Here is a 25938-nt window from a genome sequence, read left to right as displayed (position 1 = left end):
GAAAGTTTGGATGAAGTGGTGTTTTGATAGTACCATGTAAACATTGCAGCTCCATTCAATACAGGAATTGTTATTTAAAAACATGTTTGTGTCTGCCTTTGTGCATGTGTGTGTGTGCGTGTGTTTGAGAGAGGGGAAGAGAGGGAGAGAGCGAGCGAGAGAGAAAGCTCCTCCTCCCTCACTGCTCAACCCAAGCTTTCACTGTAGGCTACAGGAATTCCAAACACAGGAGCTCAGAAACTTCTGGAATGTAGGAGGACACGCTGTGTAGCGCATTTCCCGGTGTTGACAGGCGAGTTTCGAGATTTGAGTTCAGCATTGTTCAGGAGTAGGCTAGGTGATCATGATTGCACCTGGGAGAGGTAGGCTACATTCCCTTTATTATTATAATCACTATTGATAACGTATTATATAAGGAACAGGCGAGGATGCATCTCGATCAGCAAGTGTTACATGGGTTTCGCCTGAGCGTTGTAGATAGATACCTTTAATTGGCTCTGGGTTTTGCGATTTGATTTCAGCATACGCTCATTTTTAAAAGATGCATTTAATCCGAAGTCGTGTCAGCTCTCCATGCATGGAGTAAAGGCTGTCACTGTCTATGATTAGTTTTATTTTATTGTTTACCATCTCATTCAGTGCTATATGATCCAGGGCTCATGACCAAATCAAGCCAATATAATAGCCAGTAGCCACAATGAGCCCATGCAGCCACCCTGTTTCGACAATCAAAGGTAACGCACAGAACGGCCAGCAGACAGATAATTACGTCCCCAACTCATCTAAAATGTGGTGTCTTGAAATACTTTGGGTTCTACACCATAGATGGTAAAGTGACCGTTAAATATAATGTTAAAGAATGTATCTGTGGATTGTGGCTTTACATAGGTCGAAGTTGACTCCATGTCGTGGTGTCTCACGTAACTCAAAGCCAGGCAAGCTGAGGACAGGCGCTCTGTTCCATCGTCGTTATGGTAACCAAACAAGTCTTCTTCTGTCTAGGTTTGTTTCTACGTTTAAGTGTTGTTCTTCTATGTGGTCCACCTAATGGAGGGGAGTGTTTACAGCAGTTCCGTTTCACACATGCGCAGTCTACGCGTCACTTTGACGCGCGGTCTTAAATTTCGGTCGACTCAAAGACGCGACGCATGCTGTAAAAATGACGCAATTCTCGTCACGCGCTCACCAGTGCCGCGTGCGCGGGACGCAGACGCGGGACCATACTTTAGGCTTAAGCCTCAACCTATAGGCTACTCAGCAGTTTCTCTGTGAGGTAGCATGAGAGAATCAGTATGCAGTCAAAACACAAATAGCCTAGATAAAGATAAAAAGATAGGCTATACAAATGAAAAAATGTCTCCCTCCCTAACTTCTGACTGGTAGCCTAATAAATGGTGAATAAAATATATTTTGAGGGTTCATTTTCACTAGGAGATCAGATAAAAGATGAACTGAAGCCTATCGGTCTTGCGTTATGAATCAGCCTCATACAGACCTTTAGAGAGGCCTTGAGTGTTAGGAGCTTTGCCATATTTTGAAGATTGAATGATACATGTTGCATCTGCAATGTCGATATAATCTGCATCTACCCTATGGTGCTGATGCAAGAGAGCAGTGGTTTCACAGTTACCTAGCCTAGGCTACAACTGCAAGAGAGGGGTTGCCTCAGTTTTTAGGGGAAGTAAACGCATGCTCAGATTGAAGTCATCTGCTCCTCCACCACCCGAAGCCGAGTTTGGCGTGTGTGAGGGACTGCACGTAGCAGCGCATAGTAAAGAGAGGGAAACAATCGTTGCCAGCAGATGGCGAGTTCAAGACCGAGGATACGCCGACGATAAAGCTCGACTGCTCACCAGACACTTCAGTCAGACTAGGAGGAACTAGGTGGCAACACAAGGACGCAGCCCAAGAACCGGACTCCGGGAGAGTAAGTAAAAGAGGAGCATCTGCCATTGTGGTTTGGAAATCACAGCATTTAAAGGTAAGGAATAGGCTACTATGCATTACTTCCAGTCGTATTGATCACATTTTTCTACGTGTGTAGCCTAGTCTGTAAAAGGCACGTGTAACTTCATTACAGACCCACATGGACATGCTATCTAATCCAAACATGAATGAGTGTAGCCTAGCCAATTAATGTGAGCTGCTATATGAGCCTATATAGAGCATAGCCTACCAATGTTTTTGTTCGTTTCCCTTTTGCATTCTGGTGTGGGATGCTGCAGAGTTAACGTGGGGTTAAGTGAAATCCTAACGAGCATCCCTTACTTCCATAGCCTACTGATCAAGTATTTGTTTCGTAGGTTTGTGACAGCCCTATATATATATATTGACAAATATGATACAGATATCTTAGTTACCAAACCTTAGGGTAGACAGTAAATCACTAGCCTATGTTCTAAATAGCCTGTGACAACAAGAGGAAGATAATTTTCAAAACACTAGTGACGAAGTTTGAGTTTCTCCTCCTGCCCTTAGCTTGCGCACACGTTGCATTCAGGGGGATGCTCAAACCTGTTGAGACAGAAACTAATTCAGTTTCCAGAATTGCTTTGTTTAGCCACTAACAGCTCTGTCCCGACCCGGGATCCTTTGGAGCAGTTCTAGAAACCTACATGACTGCTCCTACCATTCAGCAAGAGGAGGTCCAGTGGGGGAGGGTCGAAGACGTGGCAGTCCTAATTCCGTTGCGTTCAAGCGGGTGGATGGATTTTTGGTTTCTTGCTGTTAGCCTACTTTTGATTTTACCTGATGTCCGACGTTGTTAGCCTATTAAAAAACACTAGCTGTTTTTGGTTGCTGTCCTATGAAACAGAAAAAGTAGCGTATAGTTTTAGGTGAATCGATAACCAAATAAAAGTCCACGACAACAGAAATCTTGCAAGACTATCAAATAGGTTTAATATACAGATAAATAGTCCATTAGGGTATGATATCTTAATTCTGTCCTGTTATGCGCCTCCTTTTAAAATTTAGTTTTGAAAAATTGTTTTGTTGGCTTAAATTCGTTTTTACAACACAATAGGCCTTTTGACTATAATTTGTTTATTTTGTTTTAGGCTTAGGCTACATACTGTAGTTTTTATTTTATTTATTTTTTTGACTTTTTTTTAGGATTCTTGTCAAATTATTGAGTAGCTATTTGCAATATTTCACAAGGGTGGGGTGGTCAATAATTATAATGAGGCAGGAATAAGCCTCCCATCTATTTCCAGGTGACCTTTTAGCCTACTTTTCATAGAATGCAAAAGCAAAGGAAAAGCTGGAAAACACTTCAGGCCTAATCCCCTAGGCCAGTGGTTCTCAAACTTTTCACAATGAGTACCACCCACGAAAACAATTGGCTCTCCAAGTACCACCATTATGACTGGCATTAAAATACAGGTGCATAGGCCAATTCAACTACATATTTTACATTGTACATAATGTTTTGCGTTGTCAAGTCTTTATGAAAAGACTTCCTGAGTACCACTAGCGAGAGAGTTCACGTATCACCAGTGGTACCCATACCACAGTTTGAGAACCACTGCCTTAGGCTGCTAATCAAATGAGGATGGAATTTGCATGTAAACCCCTGGTTATAACTCAAGTATACACAATCTTGAGCGAAGGTAAATGGCCAATGAAAACAACAAACATGCACCATGCGTGTGTGTGTGCGTAGTATGTGCATGCGCGCCTTTAGGCATGTGTGTGTGTCTGTGTACGTGTTTAGAACCAGCTAGGGTTAGATGGCAGATTTGGCAGATGGCAAAAGACGTGCCTCTACTCGCTTTGTGCTTTTTGCTGTGAGGCATTCCACATGCTCTCCTAGGTGTGCTTGCCAGAGTACACACGCAGATGGATGAACTTCACTTGATACACTCAAAGTGGAGTGCATTCATACTTGCATTAACTCGCTACATGTATTCACACAGTCAGTGACTCTTTACCTCATGTAACCCCCCTATTCTCTTTGGCTATGTGTAGCAATGATTCATTCTGTCCTGTTTGCCTTCTTGCCTGTCTTGTCTCATCTGTGGGATGCTCTAAGACCTCTCTCATACATCAAGAGATAGGAGCATATTGGCAATGTGTTTAGCTAGATAAGCAGTTTCACAAGTTCCCCCGTTGTCTACGCAACCCCTCATTTTATGAGAGCGTAATTCTCTGTTGAGTTGTCCTCGTAGTTTAGGTGCCAATCAGACGCCCCTCTGCAATCCTGCTCATCCCTCAGGAACCCCCCCAGGCTTAAATAGGGGCCATGTTTATTCAGACAGGAGCCATGCTGCTTCTGTTTACACACACACAGATGCAGACAGGCACACAAAGGGCGAGAAAGAGAGAAAGAGGGAAAGAGAGGGTGATGGGCATTGGGGAGAGAGTTCCCTGCTAAGAGTATTTAGTGTTTTCACATGCCTACAAGCCACATGGGCACACAAGCCATGTCTCCCCACTCAGACATGCTGTGTATGGACAATGCTTCCCCGCAGTGCCGGGATATGGTGGGCAGAAGGCTGGCCCAGTCATTGGCACTTTGGTGCCAACACCACTCTGGTCTCGGTCACACCACAGTGTCAGTCCACGCATGATGTAGGTGGAGACAGTTTTACCCATTGCAAGCTCCCAATAAGGCTATCAGTTTGATCACTGTATGATTACAGAATGTGTAATCAGCCTCTGCTTCTGCGGTTAAAAAAGGAAAACCACAGGCTAGCAACGTTAGAATGAGATACTTGAATAATTGAATGACTTGTTCCCTTCTCTCTCTGTTTCAGAATGGGCCGACTGGGTGGTATATTGATTTTGAGTTGTTTCTTTCACACTCTCCTGGCTCATAATGACTTCTACACCTCCATTGGTAAGAAAATGGTCCTTTGATACAGTTTTCAGTATTTTGACATTTCCATTTCTTTCTCTTTAACTGTCCTATGCCACACTGCAGATGATGCTCTATGTTGCACAACGTGTTTAATACTGATATGTTCATAGATTGAAGCCATTTTCTGTAAAACACGGTCATCATGTTTTCTCCCAACTCAGGTCAGATGACTGATTTGCTGTACATAGAAAAAGACTTGGTGACCTCGCTAAAGGACTACATCAAAGCAGAGGAGAGCAAACTTGACCAGGTCAAAAAGTGAGTCACTATACGTCTTTGTTTATCTGCCTGTCCCTGTCTCCCACAATTTTACTAACAGTCCTTCCATGGGCACTCTGTCCTGCTTAGATGGGCTGATAAGCTGGACTCTCTGACCAGCACGGCTACACAGGACCCCGAGGGCTTTCTGGGGCATCCGGTGAATGCCTTCAAACTGATGAAGAGGCTTAACACAGAGTGGGGAGACCTGGAGAACATGGTGCTGAAAGACACCTCAGATGGTGAGCTATTAGGCTGCTAAAGGCAACACGCACTTCCTCCTCTTGTCATATTGTACGCTGTGGACAGATATACGGTGAGATGTTTGTGTCTGCGTTGGAAGTCATGGCACACATGTGGATGGTTTGTTATGGTTGCTGCCCAGGTTTCATCTCTAACTTGACCATCCAGAGGCAGTACTTCCCAACAGACGAGGACCAGACGGGAGCAGCGAAAGCTCTCCTCAGACTGCAGGACACGTACATGCTGGATGCCAACACCATCTCTATTGGAAACCTGCCTGGTTAGTCGTTAGCTCTCTCTCTCTCTCTCTCTCTCTCTCTCTCTCTCTCTCTGTGTGTGTGTGTGTCACTGAGAGAAAAAATTGAATGGGTAGGTATTCAGCATTCACTGGGGTTCAAAGGAGTGCTTGTCCTTAACAGGGAATGTGTTTAGTTGAATGGCAATAATTTACCAGGATGGAGGGTAAAGCTGTATTTCTGTGTTTAAAGCAGCAGTTAGGAGTTTTGGTTCCAAACTAGCATACAAGCAAAAAACAGCAGCACAGTAGGCACTGACAAAAGGCTTGCTAGTATGCGAACTCATGTTTCTGACAATATAGTTGACGATGTGCTTTGGAAGTATTCATTCATTCATTCCATTTTTGCTTTAACGGTGGGCCTTTCATTATCTTTCATTCACATGACCATATATACCTTTAATCAGTGAAATAATTTAATATTTAAAGGAAGAAAAAAAACTATGTATATGGCAAAAACTAGAGATGCCGGAATTGGCCGATTTTCACGTGATCGGCCATGACCGGCGACCGGCCGGTCAGTCTGAGACATGCCGATTTTATGCCGGTCAAATGCACTCGCCCGCTGCAACTGTAACAACACCCAGCTGAGTTTGCAAAGTTTGAAAAAGCTAGCAACCAGGCCAACACTCAGGGCTGGACGTAGGGCTACACAGAGAGCACTAATAGGCTATTGAGTTTTTCTATGCAGCGAACGCTGTGCTTTGCCATATTGCGTGGAATTTACTAAGCTGTCACTTCATAGGCTATGTAAACATCGCTCATCACCGCCCATCCCTGCCGCTAATTGCGTGCCCACAGCTGAACCACAAGCGCAGCTGAACGGAGATAACCGATTGCGACATTAAAAAGAATCAAAGTTTAGCGATCATAGGCTAAATGATAATAAAATGTCAACAAGCAGCGACATACAGTAGCCCTAGTAGTTCTACTCCACAAAATACTAGAACTATTTACTGCACGTAGACTAGGGCTATGCCTAGCAGATTGAGAAATGGATCTCGTGAAAGTGAACAAACGATAGCCTATTAGAAAGGCAAACAAAAGTTAAAGTTGCGTTTGACATTGTACCCTACAATGAAGAAAACTGATGCTCTGAATACTGAATCAGCTGTCTCTGAAAGTTTCTATAGCCTAATTGATGCATTTAACCGGAATTTGGATTTAAGTTTTTCATCGCAAAACAGACATGCGCTGTTTTCATATGGCGGAGCACCTAATTGCTATTAGCACTTCTCCTCCCCTGTGTTTGCCTACTCCCACTTTTCCCTCGCCCTCCCATAAATTCATCAATGCATATGAAAATATGTTCCATGCAGCATGTTCAAATGTATCATGAAAATTGTTCTTATTGGATATTGGATGTGAGAAGAAAAAAATGGATGTTCTATAACAGTGCATTCATATTAGTAGTCTGTGAAATGAATGTCCCACACTGTAGTTGGCATTATAACATTATAGCATATGGCATTATAATTACACTGGCATTATAGCTTGATACTGCAGCTGAAGTTAGACTTGAAGAAGAATATGTCTAATCACCGGTTCCATTTTTTTAACAGCCATTTCATTATTGATAAGTTGATTAGGCCTACATTTCTATATGAACATGTTCTATTAAAGAAAAGATAGAAAATAACTATTTGTGTGTGCTGTAAAATGGTTAGAAGAAATGAAATCGGAATCGGCTAAAATCGGTATCGGCAGGTGAAAATCTATGAAAAATCGGAAATTGGAACCGGCCCAAAAATTGCAATCGGTGCATCTCTAGCAAAAACATCATATAAACAAATAAAACAGGTTACCATGAGTCCCTGTACATGAGGGACAGGTAGCTGGCGGCAATCGATTCTCAAAGGAAACATCAATACAGTTTTTCCAAAGTATGCTTTCACAAAGTTTGGGGACTGACGGAGCAGAACACCATTTGTTCTATAACCTAGATGATGTCAATGATTACAGAACTGTCCTTGGCCTCTCCTCAGGTGTGACCCACAAGAGCCCCATGACGGTAGAGGACTGCTATGAGCTGGGCAAGATCTCGTACACCGATGCGGACTACTACCACACCGAGCTGTGGATGACCCAGGCCCTCAAACAGCTGGACGAGGGAGAGGAGTCCCCCATAGACAAGACCACGGTCATCGACTACCTCAGTTATGCCATTTATCAACAGGGGGAGCTGGAGAGAGCCCTGGAGCTGACTAAAAGACTTCTGAAACTGGGTGAGTGCAGTGCCTGCGGGGCCTTAAGGGAGCTGTTTTCCACTAGAATCCTGAAAAAAGAGAAACGCTGGCTCTGGTATAGCACAGATGTATCAGGTGTTAGCTTGCATAATAAGCCAAATGCTATGTCCGATGCATAGACTCTTTAATCAGTACAGTGAACTCCAGAGGTGATTTGTACTATTAATACATCCATTATATAATTGTTATTTTAACTTCATACATATCCATAGAAGGTCAATGAAACCCAGAGAGCTTCAGATTGCTTTGGCTGCTAGCCTATCATTCTATGTAATAAATCATTGAATTCTGTTCTTTACATAAGTGTTCCATTTTCTTTGTGAACCAAGATGAGAAAGGTCATGTCCTCTTTAAGTTTACAGTAGCTGGTTGTAAATTTTTTCAACAAATTACAGAACTTTGCTACAGTGTGTTGTATTGCACACACGTGTGTCTTCAGTGATTCATGCGTCATATTTTCTAAATGTTTTACAATTCGTCTGCAAATGGTGTCTGTGTGTCTGGAAGCCCATAATGACCTCATATGTCCATCTCCAGACCCAACGCACCAGCGCGCCAACGGGAACCTCAAGTACTTTGAGTTCCAGCTGGAGAAGCAGAGGAAGCAGGAGGAGGTCCAGAAGGCCAAGGCCACCCAGACCAGCCAGGTGAAGCTCAACGACACCGAGAAGAGAGAGGCGCAGAGGAAGCGCTCCAAAGACCCGCTGCCAGAGAGGAAGGTGTACGAGAGGCTGTGCAGAGGAGAGGGCATCAAAATGGTGAGGACGGTTTCTTCCCTCACATCCCATAATTTAACTTTGCCCACTCAGCCGGTTTCTTTTATGAAGTATATCTGAAACCTGCACCTGTTTAAAATGTCAATTTACTTTCTATGTGCCTTGAGTGCTTCATTTATTTGGATTTTGCTGAGGAACCATTTGTGATGCATATATCTACACCATTCTTCATTCTCTTTCATTGCCTCTCTCTCCCTTTCTTACTCCCTTCCTCTCTCTCTCTCTCTCTCTCTCTCTCTCTGTCTCTCCATATCTCCTTACTTTCGGTCTGGTAGACTCCTCGCAGGCAGAGTCGGTTGTTCTGCCGTTACTATGACAACGACCATAACCCGCACTTCCTACTGGCTCCGGTGAAGCAGGAGGATGAGTGGGACAAACCTCGCATCGTGCGCTTCCATGAGATCATCTCTGACAGCGAGATCGCCAAAGTGAAGGAGCTGGCCAAGCCCAGGGTGAGTCCTAATCTGACCAAATTTTCTTGTGCTTTGTTATTTATTAGAAGACCAAAATGTTAATGTGGAACAGTGCAGCATTGTGAATTGAAAGTTTTTTTTTTTCTGAAAATGGATTCAGATTTCTTTTTCAAAAAGATTTACAACTGTATGGATCTGGTAATCTCGGTGTGTCATACACTGAATTTGATGCCACACATTGCATCCTTCCCTCACAGAGTAGTAATTAGAACAAAGTTGTGGTCAGTGGTACAGAAGTAAAGTGGTATTTTCTTCTGTTGTCTGTTAATTGTATAGGTGAACGTTTTCTCAGAGCATTGGTTTGCACAGCATGGTACAAATCTGCAGAACTGATCATGGACATGATGACTTACCAGTTTTCATTGTCACTGAAAATCTGATTCGGATGTTCATAGTTGTGCTTGGTCACATTATAATTTAGCCCCTAAGTTCAGTATTCTTTGTTCTGTACTGGAACACTCACTTAGTAGTTGTAGCAGGAATGAACTGTAGCTGTATTAAGCGGTGATATCAGAGAACAAACTGTATAATTTGTGGTGAATGCAGAAGGCCATGGCTACCTGCTGTTAGTGAATGTGTGTGTGTTGTCTGTATGCTACTGAGACCTTGAATTTCCCCTGGGGATCAATAAAGTATCTATCTATCTATCTATCTATCTATCTACCTGCACAACAAATGAAAGCATTTTGCTAGTGTACCTTGCGCTGAATTAACTTAGAAGCCAGAGGCATGGCCCTTGCTTGTAAGTGGGCATGTAGTAGTCCTCTGAGGCCCAGGCACAGTGGAGTGTGTGGAGTAACCCCTCTCCTGGCTTCACAGTTACGCAGGGCCACCATCTCCAACCCCATCACAGGTGTGCTGGAGACGGCCCACTACCGAATCAGCAAGAGGTAAGACGCCCGGGTGGTCACGGTGGGGGGTCCCCCCAGACACGCCGTCGCCCGTCCCCAGCTGGCTTCCCCGTCGAGCTCATGGACACTTCTCAGCAGTAAACCTATATCTGGGTGACCATAACTGCCCAGGCCTGACCCGAGGGTTATATCTCAAAGGCCAATGGCACAGTTGGTCCTGTTACTGCCAAGGAGTGTCCATACTGCTTTACACTGTGGCATAGTTATGAGAAGTAGAAAAAGTAAAGCCGGCACTTGTTTACTTTTTCCAGCATTGAGTATTAACCGGCTTATTGCTGTAGTAGAACTGGGGCTGTAAACCCTTCCACTGCAGTCAGACTTCTCCTAATAAAGGCTTACAGCTGTGATTTAACAGGTAGCGCCTTAAGTGGAAGTTTGCCCTGATTCAACATACAGTGACAATCTTTTTTATCATGAAAGATAGCTAGTGACCATCTGTCTTCTTCTCTCTTTCTCTGTGTTCTTTCTTTCCATCCTGATTTCCTCTGTATGTGTCTTGATTGTCCCTTTCTCTCTTTTGTCTTTGTATCTTTCCTCCTCTTTCCAACTTCCTTCTCTTCCGGGGAGTAGCTAAGGCGTGCCACAGTACATGACCCCCAAACTGGAAAGCTCACCACCGCTCTATACAGAGTCTCCAAGAGGTAAGGTGTCAGAGTTCACCTGCCTGTCTAGCCCTGGTGCCCCACATGCAGTAGCTGGGCTCTGAGGGCTGTAACCTCATGTTAACATGTATAATCTTTAAGCTGCGAGGACCCCTGTTTCTGTGCAGGGAGATGCACGGCCACCTCGACCTAAGGCCGCGCAGTGGTCCGCCTCTGACTGAGAGGACCCCTGTGTCTGTGCAAGCTGATAAAAAGCCACCCCAATCTCCATAGCAACTGGTAATAAAGACGTCATTCATACACACTGAGCATGGGTGTGCTCAGTTGATGATGGAGGTTGGGGAGAGCAACTGTCATGCTCCCATTGTTTGCTCTCGCTCTCGCTCTCACTCTCTCACTATCTTTCGGTTCAACCGCCCACCTGCTCCTCTGTCCATCCCCAAATGATTCCCAACTCCCTGAAAGCTCTATGACAGATTCCACAGAAGGCCTTTCAAAACCACCGCTTGAAAAGTCTCTATGACCTACATGTTCGAAAATAACTTTTTAATAAGCATTAAAATAGACCCCCTAGTCGACCCACAGACCAAACCACTGTGGTTTTACTGCTCTCGCTCATTACATCTGTCTGTGTGTGTGTGTGTGTGTGTGTGTGTGTGTGTTTGCATTTGGATGCTAGAGTGCTGGGTGGGGTCAGTGGGAGGCGCTTTGGTCAGCAGTTGACTTGCACCCATTGGGTTTAATCAAAGGCTTTTTTGTAGCACACAGTTTTGTGTACGTGAGTGTAGGCCTGTGTGCCATGGAGCAGTGCAATTCAACTTCTTTAAAAAATTAGGTCACTGCTGCTCCAGATTTAGTAAACTTTGAATGAGCACAGGGTGTGTGTGTGCGTGTGTGTGCGTGTGTGTGTGAGTGAGTGAGTGTGTGTGTGCGTGCATGCGCCTGTGTGCGTGTGTGTGTACGTGCGTGTGTGTGTGTGTTGTGGTGTGGTGTGTTTCCTGAGCCTTAGCCTCAACTTTTTTTTAGATAGTTTTGACCCTGTATGCCACTGATTTCACCTTTTGACAAGTTTAAGAATCACGTTGAAGCAGCATTTAAGAGGGAGTTGTTTTACTGGTTAACTGGAATGCATTGTATAAAAATGGATTTCCTTTGGTGAGCAGATGTTCTGAGTTTTGTCTTGAGGGCAAGCCATATTCCTTAGCTGTAAACGAGTCCTGGAAGGTCTCTTAACCACAAAAGTCTTTTTTCGTGCCATAGTCTTAGGGAGATGGTGGGTTTTTTTTTCTCACAGACATATTAAAACACAATTCAAATTTAAATGAAGTCAATACTATATATTGACATGGACAACCCATAAATCCTATTGGTAGTTTTGGAAGTAGCTATCCATAAGTTGAATCTGTGTGACATATATGCATCATTGGGTATGATTTCCGTTATACATCCGAGTTCGTGGGAAATGTTCTTTTCCTTGGCTAAGTTTGTGGGGAACTCAGGGAAAGTGCCATCTAAATTCTTGCCTAGTTCCAGAAATACTGAATAGAAGTCTGTCTATATTTGCTGTGACTTAAAGAAACACCCTCCCACGGCCCTGAAGCTGTGAATTGCCTCTTTACTAAATCTCAGAGCCAACACGCATACCACTACTCAAAACAAGACTGCCACAGACACGTGATGGTCCTCCCAGAAATGTAAATAGACAAGAACTGACGTCAGTGGAGAATGTAGCAGGGCAATGCGAGAGCGCGTACATGGCACATTTGAATTCTGAAGAATCTCTATGTTCGACGTTACAGAAGATATCTATGCTAATGCAATATCTATCTATGGACAAAACTAAAGCTTCCACTGAGGTTAAAGTGTTTCTGTGAAGACGAACTTGGAGCCTACTGGAGATTCTGTAAAGGGCTCTGCACACATTTCCCTCTCTTGCCTTCATCTTCTGTGCCTTGGTCACATGGTGCTTGCCACGTTTCTAACCCACCTCAGTTAAGCTCTTGAAACTGTGTTGTGTCTGCCAACATGGTTGTCAAGCCAAGTCAAGTCAAGTCAAGTCAAGTAACTTTATTTGTATAGCACATTTAAAAACAACAGGAGTTGACCCAAAGTGCTTTACAGGATGTGTCAGTTCTATTTCTTGTTGACAGAAAGTCAAATCTGTTCTTGTTTTAGATTTTTAAAAAATCGTATTTAATTGTCCACATTGTACTTTTGAAAACATACCTTATTAAATTAGATTGGCCGAAAGCAACACAAATTCACAAGAGCTTAACTGGAGAAAGCACTATCAGCATGGAGCATGCATACCTTACAGCACTGAAGTAGATGATAGCCAGTTGATTGACTGGTGCACACCTTAGATTATTCAGCCCTGGTTAAGCTTGTGGAGTTGTTGATGACCAGATCATTCAACCTTTTTGTCAGTGCCTGGTTGACGGCCTACGAACATCCAATGATTGAGAAGATAAACCAGCGAATTGAGGACCTCACTGGCCTTGAGATGGACACAGCAGAGGAACTCCAGGTGAGTGGCAGGTACACAGTTACCTTACATACCTACGGTGCCACAGATGTTATGGAAATGTCCTGCAGCTTGAGTAAAACTTTTTTTTGTCTCTCTTCTGGCTATTCTCAGGTGGCTAATTATGGAGTGGGCGGTCAATACGAGCCTCACTTTGACTTTGGCCGGGTGAGCACTGAATTTCCGAATTTTCTTGGGTGCTTTACAAAAACACATAACTTTAAAGGTTGAACCACATGTAACCTATTACATTCAGTTCCATTAAGAGACCATTACTGAGTATCAGTAGTCATAACAGCTGGCATATGGTAATTTACTTGCATGTATTCATGTCTTTACAGAAAGATGAACCTGATGCGTTTAAAGAGTTGGGCACAGGCAATCGCATTGCCACGTGGCTCTTTTATGTGAGTATTCCTGGAAGGGCTCACGTGACCCATCCACTGCTTTACTGTCTTCAGGCCACTTATCCTTTGTCTCATGTGACATATGTCCTTAGGCCATATTAGGAAATCCTCTGAATCCTTAAAATGAGTTGAAACTCATTGATCTTAAATACTCTGTTGAGCTCAGTGGTAAAGCTTAATGTTTTTTTGTTGTTGTTGTAGATGAGTGACGTGGCAGCAGGGGGCGCCACCGTGTTTCCAGATGTTGGAGCGGCCGTGTGGCCCAAGAAGGTGATGACAGAACTGCTATGTTTTCAAATCCATGTGCTCATGCGTTTGGTGTATTATCTATATTAGTACATTATGTATCTGCATTCTTCCATGGTCATTCTGAGAATACTGTTTGAGACTGTGTGAGCTCAACAGCGCCATCTCAGACGTGTACTATCCTGCTCTGTGCACTGTAGGGAACTGCAGTGTTCTGGTATAACCTGTTCCCCAGCGGGGAAGGAGACTACAGCACCCGACATGCAGCCTGCCCTGTGCTGGTGGGAAACAAGTGGGGTAGGTGCCTCAAGAGCAAAACTCCTCAATCTATAAATCCAAACGTATAGTATCTTTTAAATACACATCATTTTCTGAGAAAGATGGTCTACAGGGTCATAGCCAGGTGTTTGGTCTCTGATTATTTGAGTCCAAATGAGATAATGTAGACAAAGTGACTTCTTTAAACAAGGGGACTCCCCAAACATAAGGCACTTCTCCATCCATACCTGTCTATTACATGTAACACAGTTATCTATATCTGCTATAGAAAGACCCATCCTATCGTTAGATGCCTATATCCCTGGCTTAGGAAACAATACAAATTAAAGTCTTTGTCACAAATCTGCCATTACTGTCTATATGCTGCATATGTCCATATGGAATGCCACAGAGCTGTACAGTGAGTAAACATGGCATGTGTTTTCTTTTAGTAAACATGGCATGTGTTTATTTTCTCTGCTCCTGTAGTATCAAACAAATGGATCCATGAAAGAGGGCAGGAGTTCAGACGACCCTGTGCCCTGGACGAGACGGCATCATGAGATTGCGAAAAAGCGCTCCCTTTTCCCTTCCTTCCAACAAACACCCCCTACACTCCAACCATCAAGAAATGGACTTTGACAATCTGCACATCTGCCACCAATCTCTCTGTCCCTCTGTCTGCCTCCCCATAAACAGCCCCTCCTGTCTCCTAAGGTGCCCCACCCGCATCAGGGTGGAGCCTGTGGCAGGCTACCAGCCCACGGCCACCAACTGCCTCTGTGCCTTGTAGGCCTCTCACCGCAGGGCTAAATTAACTCTGCTGCAGTATTGAATGGGTGTTCAACAAGTCTCTTCTTTTATGATGGCTCCATCTGTACTCATAACCCTTCTCACAGAGGCAATGTAGGTCACATAAAAATGGGATTCTTTTCATTGTTCACGTCTTTGCACTTTGTAGTGGTAACAGTTGTGGAAGTAAGTGGCTTGTTTAGGCAGACAGCATTTGTTGAAGGAAGGTGAAAAGTTGAGCCTTTTTGATGTGTATTTAACCTTTGCCAGCAGTAGAAAACATATGATCACACTGAAGGAGGGAATGCACGTTTTGTCTGTACTTTGAGCCCCATGGTGCCCTTGTCATCCCTGTAGTTGGAATTGGCAGAAGACTGTTATCAGCATCGAATGCATCCAAGTCATTTGAATTCAGATCCACGCCATGAGCCAGACTTTTTTTTTTTAATTAGCCTGTAGGTGTAAGATTCTTGACACACCCTAAAAAAGTTATATGCAATCTTGTTTGCTGCCTTTTATGAATGAAGGAATAAACATTCATGATATTATAGCAAAAAACATCACTGGACATCTTGAAAAAGAGCTGTGAAAAAGAATACTACATGACAGGAATACAGAAAGCACCTCTGAATCCAGTTTGATACCAATTTCTGTGCTCTCCAGCGATATTTTTATTATGGTACAAATTGAACAACCACCATAATTAATTGGAGGTGGGTGGAATGTACAATCAGTTATATCAAGGAATGGTTCATAATGTATTGCACTCTTGATTTTAAAAGGCTAGGTTTTCCAAAGACCAGACATTCATGTCCTTAATCATTCCCATCACTCCATGATATTCAGTCATAACAAGCATGTTATGACACATACATATAATGGCACATTTATGCTGGTATCTTCTGCTTGGGTAACTTAATCATCTTCCGCGAAATAAAACTTCCATAGCCCTAACAACCAGGTGATGAAAAAGACTGAACTTTTAAAAAGAAATCTCACAGAGAACCAAAGAAAACTTTAACAAGTAAACCCCTGTTGATGGCCGGATCTATTTATATCTCATTCCAGATTCAACCAATATTGGAATGCTTGTGAAAGTGTGAAATGAATGTTTTCTATGGAAATAAATATAAGATCATGAAAGATGTCTTGCTGTAATTTATTGTGTGATTCACTTTTAAATTAAATGTATGTAATAAGTAATCTATATGTGGTGAAAATTGTATTATGCATAGAATTCTTCCAAATGTTGTTAATTGTGTGTGGCATGCCTGTTTGTGTCTGCATGTGTATTGCATGGTACTAATGCATTACTTTCATTTTGAGAGGGGTATGGACAGCTGTACAGGAAGAGGAGTGGTGTATGTGAGAGCAAAATAATAAATGTGCTCTGTGTGTGTCATAGTCAGCTGCTGCAGATGACATGGAGATATATAAGGGGTAGTATATGTATATATGTGTGTATATATATATATATATTGTATAATATAATATTATTATTATTATTATTATTATAATATATATATAAAAGGTATGTTCGGCTATTGAATTATGCTATTGAAGCTGAATCGGTCATAGTTACACAGCCCGCCGTTGGTCATGGGGACTTTTTTGACAAGTCCTACACATTAATCACTTTGATTCATCTACCTTGGCTAAAATCTATCTTCATTATATTGCTTCTGAGTACCACTGCCATCTATAATTTTATTCTGTCCCAACCATTGGGACATTCCCAAATAACTGAATGAAGGAACATTAATGTGCATAGTAGCTATAAGCCAATATTGTTATTATGTGCATGTATAGGCGTCCTCTCATAGCATAAACAAGTCTACCTTTTATATAACCTTTATAAAATGTTCCCTTTCGAACTCTCGAACTGTCTAACTATTTAATTACATTGTTTGGATTCAGTTCGCTGTTAACGGAGCTTGCTTGGCATGTGTCCTGAAGCCTATACCTGTCATGTGACCCACAAGTACTAATTGATATCCGCACTTCCACACAGACGCGACCGCAGCCAGACGACAATCAGGTCGGGGCAGCAAAGGCAAGCGTGAGTGGAAGGCAGAGGAAGACAGTCAGTGAATGAAAAAAACTGTAGTAGGCTAAAAAACGCAGTCTAAACATCTAGCTCCCATCAGAAACGCACACATAGAGAACGACTTCAGGAAAAGTTTTTGAAACTGAGCAAGATGACCCAGTTGGAGATCCCGCTGCAGTATGACAATGGATATGAGGAAGAGGTGTATATGATGCAGGAAGACGAATGGGATAGAGACCTTCTGCTGGACCCGGCATGGGAGAAACAGCAGCGGAAGGTAATAAATACTATTTTACATTAACCTCACTTTGTTCGTAAGAGATACTTAGAGAGGCTACTAACTGTGCTCCCTACAGACATTTGCTCTTATTGGTAGGCTAAGTGGTTGGTACATCTGACCTTACAGTGTTAAAAGTTTTGAATGAATTAATGCACTCTCATGATAGCCTATGCATCCCATGAAAAGCGTAACTTTTTATTTTATTTTACAACCACCTATACGTCAGTATGGTTTGCTTTCCACTAACGGCTAATTTTACCTCGACTCTGTCCCCTGCCTGTCAGAGAACTAATGCAGGGGTCTGTGTTGGCTCCAGTCGACGTGACTGTTCTGTTGAGGGATGGATGCGGTGGGTACCATCTAACAATAGCTCAATGAGCGGCTCTTGAGACTGCTGCCATTCCACTGATACGCCTGGTATGCGGACTGTCAACAGATGCTTCTAACAGATGATGACGTCCTTGGGATTAGAATGGATGCACTGGCTAAATTTAACTCTTGGACCAAACGGTATTATAGTGGGTTAATCCGTTGTCCTTGGTGCGGAATTCTTTTGTTGAAAGAATTCGCACGAAAATGTAGTGATGAACTCCATTCATCATAGGCCTACCTGTAACAAACGTTGATATAGAATGTCACAGTGCTCAAAGACAACTTTTGTTTTTACATTTATTATAGGTGAAAAAACAGTTATAGAAAAAAGTGTAGAATGTTACTAGGCTACTCCCCAAATCTCACGTTATGTTCATTTAAATGTTGTTAATGCAAACAGGCAAATAGTACCTTTATGGAAGCAGGTAAGTCTTAAAGCCCACGTGGGATTTGTTTGCATTGCTTAGTCACTCTCAGTTGCTTCTTTGGCATCTTAAGGAGGGATCGCCACAGCTATCAGCTTTCCCTCTAAATCAATCCTCTTATCAACAGACAACCCATAAATTAAAAGAGAGTAGAGAGATGGGAATGAATCCTGTGGGTGTCTGTGGTTAAGTTTGTCTCTCTCTCACATTCACAGGCTGATAGGAAAGTAAGACATCACAACCTCAAATTAAACATAACCACTCAGAAATATTGCTGTGCTCCCAAAGCCTTCCGGTACACACAGCAGTGACAGCAGGTCATAGACTAGCCTTGCATTCCATGTATTCCTTTTGAAGATATACATTTCATAGGGGCTTTCAGAGAGAAACACCAGAGCCATGCCTGTAGCACCTTTCCATTCTCTCTCTCTCTCTCTCTCTCTCTCACACACACACACACACCCCCTTGCACTCAGACATCCACCACTTGAATGAGCGCAATGGCCATTCATGGGAAGCCGTATGATTCATGAGTATATTTAGTGCTCTCTGTCAGAGTTTGGGAGGGGTATAGGGTCTTATGATACGTGTTAATGTTAAAACTTCTCATCACAAATATATGAGCATTATCAATATGTGATTCCTGGGAAGTAAACTCTGGACTAAGGCACTGACAGACAGCTCCCTGGTTCACCTGATTGACACAGAGTATTAAACACTATGGTGTGCATGTACGTCAAGTCAAGTCAAGTCAAGTCAAGTCAAGTACTTATTTTTGCCATTTGCTCAGGTACAAAGTACAGGCGCATTGGAATGCATTCACTTTGTGATTCTCTTTCTCTGGGCTTCCTCTCTCTCTCTCTCTCTCTCTCTCTCTCTCTCTCTCTCTCTCTCTCTTCTCTCTCTGTGCACCTTTAGCATGATATGTGGACTCTCCCCGACGCTGGCTAATAACTTAAGGCTCTTAAAGACCATTGTGGCAGTCTGGTCCTCTTAACAAGATAACAGTCACCACATGCAAGCCAGTAGAATCCACTGCACACCATGTTCGAGCATTTCTTCACTTCAGATGTTGCTCATGTTGCCTTGTGGTCCAGATCAAAAAAGCTAAGAAGTATGTATGGTGTTTCTGTAGGATGCACCTTCACATGTTGTGCTTTATCCCAAGACCTCCATTCATCAACGTTTACATATTTGGTAGGCCGGTTGATTTAAGTGTAAGTTGTGTGGTTGATTTGAGACAGTTCTTCCACCATCTAAATAAGTCTGAGGCCCCTTACGTGAAAGGAATGTCTGCTGGTGTCTGCTTTTACCACATAAGTATGCTCTGATAGCTATGCAGACTAAGAATGTGTGTGTGTGTGTTAGAGAGAGAGAAAGACAAAGAAAGCTATTTGTATTTCATGATTAGAGTGGTGCATACCTCTCATTAACTTCCCAGATCATATAATAGATGATGAGGCCATGCACCGCCTGTCATTACGGTACAATTTTAAAAGGCTGCAGACGTGTAGATACAGGTGCAGTGTCACGGGGTATCCTGGGAATTAGACAGGTAAAGGTGCCTCTACATCTCATCAGGTTTTTAGCTGATGAATGCTATCATTGGAAAGATTCAATTTCAAAATGCTCTTGTACTTTGTACACATCTTTGTTCATCATTGTTTCAGAGGCGTACTTGGATATGTGTCAAAAAGTCAGGCTAATCCGTGATCTTTTCATTCTGTTTGCAGTCAGGACTGTAAGCCATTTACACAGCCCTTTGATCCTGAGCTCATGCATGTTGGCGTGATTTGTGGAGGCCTCCCCTGTCACCCTACAGCACTAGAATGCGAATACAAATACTAGAATACGAGATCTTGCTTAAGGAACAGTTTTTTAACGAGCTGCATAAGGTCGTTCCTTATGGTGTCTGGAATGTGCATACTACCATGGCCAAATGCATTTTCATCTCTGATGTTTGTGTGTCAGTAAAAGAGGGTTTCCCAGATTTGTGTTTGTAAACGTCCACGGCCTAATGTGTGTAGCGTGTGAGTTACTGCAGGTGGGCTTATAGGGATTTTGGTGCCGTGTGAGTGCTATGTGATTGATGCCTGTCTAGAAGCCCTTTGTGAGGCTAATAGTGGCCTTTTCCTTTGGACAGATGCTCATTGCTGGAGGCGTGGGCATGCCTCAAGTAAATCTACAGATTTACAGGCCTGCGGGAAGCTGGCATGCAGACAGTGTTTTTGTATGGTTTGGTGTCCCTGACACTGGACTAATGAATTGATTGTGTGTGTGTGTGTGTGTGTGTGTGTGTGTGTGTGTGTGTGTGTGTGTGTGTGTGTGTGTGTGTGTGTTTGTGTTCCCCACACAGACCTTTACAGCATGGTGTAACTCCCATCTGAGAAAGGCTGGCACTCAGATTGAGAACATCGAGGAGGACTTCAGGAATGGTCTGAAGCTCATGCTGCTGCTGGAGGTCATCTCAGGTGCTCACATCTGAACCCAGTCACTCAAACCTAAATATGATACGCAACAGACCAGCTAGGATTCATTCAAATTGAACATCTAAGTATAAATTATTTCAGTTTTTTTTCATGCAGTTTCAGGAACAGGAGACGTTATTCTCCAGTGAATTAGAGAGTTGTTGTTGCAGAAGCATGAGAATTAGCTTCCAATAGAGAAAAATGAGAGAAAATTACTTTTACAAGAATTGTACTATTGTGTATTATTATGTTTCTTATTAACAGCAAGAAACCATCTCTTGTTTGTAATGGTCAAAATTGATGCCCCCCCCCCCCCCCCCATGGTATTTTAGATAATTAATTTATCTGTCTTTCAGAGTTGGTTGTGATGTTGAATTGCATTATTTGTTTTTTGGTGGTTCACTCACTGCATCATAGCTTCATGATGTATTCTTTTGATTGTGTGATACAGGTGAAAGGTTACCCAAGCCAGACAGAGGAAAGATGCGTTTCCACAAAATAGCCAATGTAAACAAAGCTTTAGAATACATCACCAGCAAAGGAGTGAAGCTTGTCTCTATCGGAGCAGAAGGTAGCATTTTATACCAGCAACCATTCTTTTTTTGGTGCACATACTATAATGGATATCTCTTCTGAATTATTACAGGAAGTATGATTGTCTTCTGCTTTTTAACCATTTAGAAATTGTGGATGGAAATGTGAAGATGACTCTCGGAATGATTTGGACCATCATCCTCCGCTTTGCCATTCAAGACATCTCAATTGAAGGTAAACAGCAACCTAACATCACCGAGGTCAAGTCTGAAAAATCTGGCAAAGTCACACAATCACCTAGGCACCTTTCAGCAGAGTTTAAACAATTAAATGTAATTTTATTTATATAGCACTATATAACATGTGAATATGTCTCAAGACGCTTTGGTCAAAGTTAAAGTTAAAGTTAACTGATAGCAGACACTTTTATCCAAAGCGATGCAGAATCGCCACGGGTTTACCGGTTGTTAGGTGATGACGTTACCGCTGCGCCACTTTGCCTATATCTTTACTGGTATTCTGTTGAAACTGTGTTGTACCAGTTTGACATCTTTAGAGCACAGTCAAAGAAAATATACTGTTTATACAATCTCTTCTACTTTAGAAACCTCTGCCAAGGAAGGTCTTCTTCTGTGGTGCCAAAGAAAGACTGCCCCGTACAGGAATGTCAATGTGCAGAACTTTCATGTCAGGTGAGTGACCTTTGACTGTTTGGCTATTTCATTTTGAGCCAGCTATGTTATTTGTTATTAGTTAACCCTTTTGGGTTTTTTTTGTTGATCTTCTAAGTTGAACTAAGTGAAAAATGAATGAGCTTCCATACAAACGTAGGGGCCTTGTTGTGATTTGATCATGTGATAACTGACCTGTGCGTGTGGCCGTGCTCCTGTGTCTCTGCTTCGGCCGCTCCAGCTGGAAGGACGGGCTGGCATTCTGTGCCCTCATCCACAGGCATCGGCCTGACCTCATCGATTACTCCAAACTCAACAAGGTCAACAGTGTGACCCAGACATTAACCACAGACGAGGGCTGGACACAGTGAAGCCTTTGTCCAGGGGTGTTTGCTCATGTGCAAAATCGGTCTCAAGGCTTGCGGAGTGAATCACCAAGCTTGATGATTGGTATCGATTTTGCATGTGCTAAAACTTCTAGCTAAAGGCTTTGTGTGAATCTAGCTCTGACGTTTCAGTGTGATCCCCACATTAACAACACAGACTCCCACGTGTCTGATCACCTCTAGTCACATTATCTCACCGGACACCTGTACTGACACAGCACCCCCACAGTGGGAGCATCTGGCAGATATGAAATGTCTTACTAAAGTAGTTGTTTTGTTTTGTGGATGAATCCCTTCCACTTTTATTCATTTGCTGTTTTGGTGTCAGCTGGAAGGACGGCCTGGCCTTCTGTGCGCTCATTCACAGACACAGACCAGAACTTCTCCACTTTCATGACCTTAAGGTAGCACAGGGCCAGTGGATGTGTATGTGTTTGAGCTCATTGGTGTATTTTAGATGGTGTAGTAGGTTGTTAACATGTTGTAACAGTGTCTTTCTGTGGTATTCGTTCCAGGCCACTGATTTAATTTCATAAATGAATTCTATCTGGCACTGAATTGGTTGGATGTCAGTTTAAATCAAAAGCTTAAAATGCTTGGGCTGAACAAATACTTACAAGAAGCGCTGCTTTGTGTAGTTGAGAAACCGTAATACAGATAGATCACAGGTACATGAGTAGACTTGTTAAATGTATTGTAGCAGTACTGATCACTGTGTTGGTGTTGTATTGCAACATTTAGAACCAAGTTTTTGATATTTTAGCATAGTGTGTGTAATGGATTTTCAAAATACAGACAAGATATGAAAAGATGACCTTTCATTTGCCCATTCCAACTTCATCATGGAGAAAAATTATCTAATATTTTTTTCCACTGGGAATTCCCAAAGCAGTCAGTGGCATAGATTGGAATAGATTGTGGGAATGTGATCTGCTTTCCGAGAAAACCTTGGATTAGCCCAGCTGTGTTGGGAAATAGCTCTCCCTGTGCTCCTATCTCTACTGCTCCTAAATGAACAAGCTAAAGCTAATATGGGAACTCTAAACAGTTTACAGCTTTGAGTGATAGGAGAGTTCCAGGCGCACACACACACACACACACACACACACACACACACACACACACACACACACACACACACACTCACACACTCAATGAACATGAACATACTGTAGACTATTGTGTGCATAAATAGAGCTTGGAGAAAGAGGGCCTGCTGTATGCAGTGGCAAAGGATCTTTTAAATTAGTGTTGTCGAGTCAATCAGTTCAACATGTCTATTACCCCCCACCCCCACACACCCTCCTGTGCTCTCTCTCTCTCCTTCTCTCTCTCTGTCTGTCCATCTCTCTCACGCACACACACACACGCACACATGCACACACACACACACACACACAAATGGTTGGTAAATTGCATTGCACTCAGCTGTCCTCTTTGGCTCCAGGTTAGCTTGGTTGTGGTAATCCTGCCATTTTAGCACGGACGGTAAGCCTCTGGTAACACACACACACACACACACACACACACAGTACACATGCACACACATACACACACACACAGTACATGCACACACTCCTGGGTCTTTTGTATCCCCACGCAGCTGCTATTGTCCTGCAAGGTAGCTTTTCGCCGCGGGCGTCAGCCAAGTGGCCACAGGAGAATACCAACTGCATGATCCCCCTGCCCCTCTAAAGACACTGACTCACTAGAGCACACCAGAGCTCTGCTCTCCGTATCGGTCAGCCACGGCCTGTCTGGCCAAAAGTGCCTTCAGGGGACTGAGGCCTCACATGTGACCTATTCTGGAGCACATCTCTAAACTCCAGTTAATCTGGCCACAGAAATACAAACGAGCTGATGTGCTGTTTTATTGTGTCCTCTAGTTCAACTGCTCCACTTCATGCACCGAGTCAGAGCCACTGCTGTGGGACGCTCCCATAGCAATGTGCTTTTAGACTCTGTGGTTAACCGAGTGGCACAGTTTTGTGTGCTGTTTGAGGAAGATCAGCTAAAAACTCCCATACATTTATTATGTGCTCAGGCAAAAATCTGCCCATTTGCCCTGCACCTCACCGGTGGGGATGTGCACACTACTCCAACTACTCTGTTTGAAGAAGATGGCTTTGTTGAGGTGTACTGTAAATGTGTTTTTGGGAGCTCTCCAGTGGTGACCCTGTCCGGTGGTGTGGAACATAACACATTGGCCCCATTCTCCCCCATTGTGTGGTCCACTTACTTTACTAATAGATCCTGGACATTACTGTGTGCTTCCTATGCCACCTGCATGAATGTGCATCTATATTTGTTGAAATGAAATCGTTTTTGAACGTGAGTTTCAGTTGTGTTCTGTTGCATCAGTCTCATCTCTTGCTCAACATCTGTGCTCAGGATGACCCTATGGGAAACCTGAACCTGGCCTTTGAAATTGCAGAGAAACATCTGGACATCCCTAAAATGCTGGACGCAGAAGGTAATAGAATCAGATCATCTTTCCATATTCCAGATTGTAGTTCATTACCATATTGCAATAACTACTGATTACAATGGAAACAAATTTGTTTTGTCATTATTTTGTTAATCAAGGTTTTCCCTTGTAAGTTTGCTTTTGTGAAAACCTCTGAGTTTCACTTTAAGTGGATGTCCCTGCTCTTGCCTCTCAGACTTAGTGAGCACTGCCAGACCAGATGAAAGGACAGTCATGACCTATATTTCCAGTTACTATCACACCTTTGCAGGGGCTCAGAAGGTACAACTGATCCCTTGAAGGAACAATCTAGCTGTAGACAACTGCCAGAAGTGTTAGTGGATGTTTTCAGTGAGCTGACCTTTGACCTATTAGGTTTAGTTATCCCTGAGATCCTCACACAAGCCCAAAACCTTTTACTCCCCCCCTCCCCCCCCAGCAGCCTCACTAAACATTTCTGAATAAATTGATTTCTGTTGGTTGGAGAATATGTTGCAAGAGGTTTAGCAGCTAGTGGAGTGTCTGAAATAACAATTATTGCACTGACTTTTTAGAATTGTTACTGACCAAGCTGAAACATAATGGTTAAATGTAGGATGATAAAGGTTTATTAATCTAAAAGAAGCATATTGTGAGTCAGTGACATTGAATATGAAGTTAAGTACCATAGATACCTGCCGGTAATATTATATTAGTTGTTACTATTATTAGTTCATTAGTCAAGGTACCTTAATCCGTTACCATATCTGACTTTAAATGTCAAAATAGTCAGTGCTTCCACAGTCAGTGTGTCCTATTGCTGATCCTGCCTGTGGTGGAATCGGGTCAATGTCCAACCCCCTGCTCTCTAGCTCCCTCTGGTGGTCGCTGTGTCCTCTCCGCTGCATTAGTTCCTGCTTTATCCTTCTCCCCAATTATTTTCCCTCTCTAGACATTGTGAACACCCCCAAGCCTGATGAGAGAGCTATTATGACCTATGTGTCCTGCTTCTACCATGCCTTTGCTGGTGCAGAGCAGGTATACACAATCAATAACAATAAAATATTTTTGTTTATATATTATTGTATATGTATTAGTTGTAACTGGATATATTTCTTAATTTGGCTGATTTTTGTTATTTTAACTAGAAATGTATTAGATTATTCGGATTGTCCACTCACCCGTCTACTGACGCCTTAGCACTCTCTGTGCCCCCCAGGCTGAGACGGCTGCTAACAGGATCTGCAAAGTTTTGGGTGTCAATCAGGAGAATGAGAAGCTCATGGAGGAATATGAGAGATTGGCCAGCGAGGTCAGTTCAGACTGATTCACTAACGATATAGACGTTTTATAGGCGTTTTAAGCAATATAAATGCTTAAATATCTTCGATGAAAACATATGAAAATGGTCGTCATC

At 42.9% G+C, this 25938-nt stretch overlaps 2 protein-coding genes and 1 long non-coding RNA gene across 7 annotated transcripts in view; all 3 read left to right on the top strand.

Annotated features, from left to right (window-relative positions):
* The window catches only part of LOC121685256, a 34376-nt gene that overhangs the window by 699 nt on the left and 7739 nt on the right, over window positions 1-25938 (top strand). The window contains exon 2 of the long non-coding RNA XR_006023304.1: window positions 1944-1954. This is a non-coding gene — a long non-coding RNA (uncharacterized LOC121685256). The remainder of the gene's footprint in view (window positions 1-1943; window positions 1955-25938) is intronic.
* p4ha1b (prolyl 4-hydroxylase, alpha polypeptide I b) lies at window positions 1401-16035 on the top strand. Of its 4 annotated transcripts, XM_042065688.1 has the most exons (16): window positions 1401-1981; window positions 4758-4840; window positions 5023-5119; window positions 5210-5361; window positions 5505-5642; window positions 7643-7882; window positions 8441-8661; window positions 8955-9131; window positions 9972-10042; window positions 10639-10704; window positions 13093-13192; window positions 13304-13357; window positions 13531-13596; window positions 13798-13866; window positions 14043-14139; window positions 14590-16035. In XM_042065688.1, the coding sequence occupies exons 2-16, from the start codon at window positions 4759-4761 to the stop codon at window positions 14661-14663; spliced, it is 1704 nt and encodes a 567-aa protein (XP_041921622.1). In that variant the 5' UTR covers window positions 1401-1981; window position 4758; the 3' UTR covers window positions 14664-16035. The 4 variants fall into 4 exon arrangements, with proteins under 4 accessions (XP_041921622.1, XP_041921620.1, XP_041921621.1 ...); XM_042065686.1 differs by lacking the exon at window positions 9972-10042 and having other exon boundaries at window positions 1404-1981; window positions 10634-10704; XM_042065687.1 differs by lacking the exon at window positions 10639-10704 and having other exon boundaries at window positions 1408-1927.
* The window catches only part of actn2b (actinin, alpha 2b), a 16472-nt gene continuing 7455 nt past the window's right edge, over window positions 16922-25938 (top strand). Inside the window, exons 1-9 of one of the 2 annotated variants that reach the window (XM_042065682.1) lie at window positions 16922-17216; window positions 20373-20487; window positions 20936-21055; window positions 21166-21252; window positions 21623-21710; window positions 21931-22009; window positions 24467-24548; window positions 25474-25559; window positions 25741-25833. In XM_042065682.1, coding sequence (XP_041921616.1) covers window positions 17091-17216; window positions 20373-20487; window positions 20936-21055; window positions 21166-21252; window positions 21623-21710; window positions 21931-22009; window positions 24467-24548; window positions 25474-25559; window positions 25741-25833 — 876 coding nt within the window. In that variant the 5' untranslated portion in view covers window positions 16922-17090. The remainder of the gene's footprint in view (window positions 17217-20372; window positions 20488-20935; window positions 21056-21165; window positions 21253-21622; window positions 21711-21930; window positions 22010-24466; window positions 24549-25473; window positions 25560-25740; window positions 25834-25938) is intronic. The other variant, XM_042065680.1, reaches the window with a different exon arrangement.

This window comes from Alosa sapidissima, chromosome 16 (genome assembly GCF_018492685.1).
Source record: "Alosa sapidissima isolate fAloSap1 chromosome 16, fAloSap1.pri, whole genome shotgun sequence".
In the NCBI taxonomy this organism is placed as follows: domain Eukaryota; kingdom Metazoa; phylum Chordata; class Actinopteri; order Clupeiformes; family Clupeidae; genus Alosa; species Alosa sapidissima.
The sequence above is the reverse complement of the archived record's forward strand: the minus strand, read 5'-3'. Positions and strand labels throughout refer to the sequence as shown.

Bases quoted from the DNA above. Each gene is read 5' to 3' on its own strand.
- p4ha1b (XM_042065688.1), top strand. From the start codon at position 4,759: ATGGGCCGACTGGGTGGTATATTGATTTTGAGTTGTTTCTTTCACACT. The intron at 8,662-8,954 runs GTGAGGACGGTT...TCGGTCTGGTAG, and splicing joins GAGGAGAGGGCATCAAAATG to ACTCCTCGCAGGCAGAGTCG. The intron at 13,597-13,797 runs GTGAGTATTCCT...TTGTTGTTGTAG, and splicing joins TTGCCACGTGGCTCTTTTAT to ATGAGTGACGTGGCAGCAGG.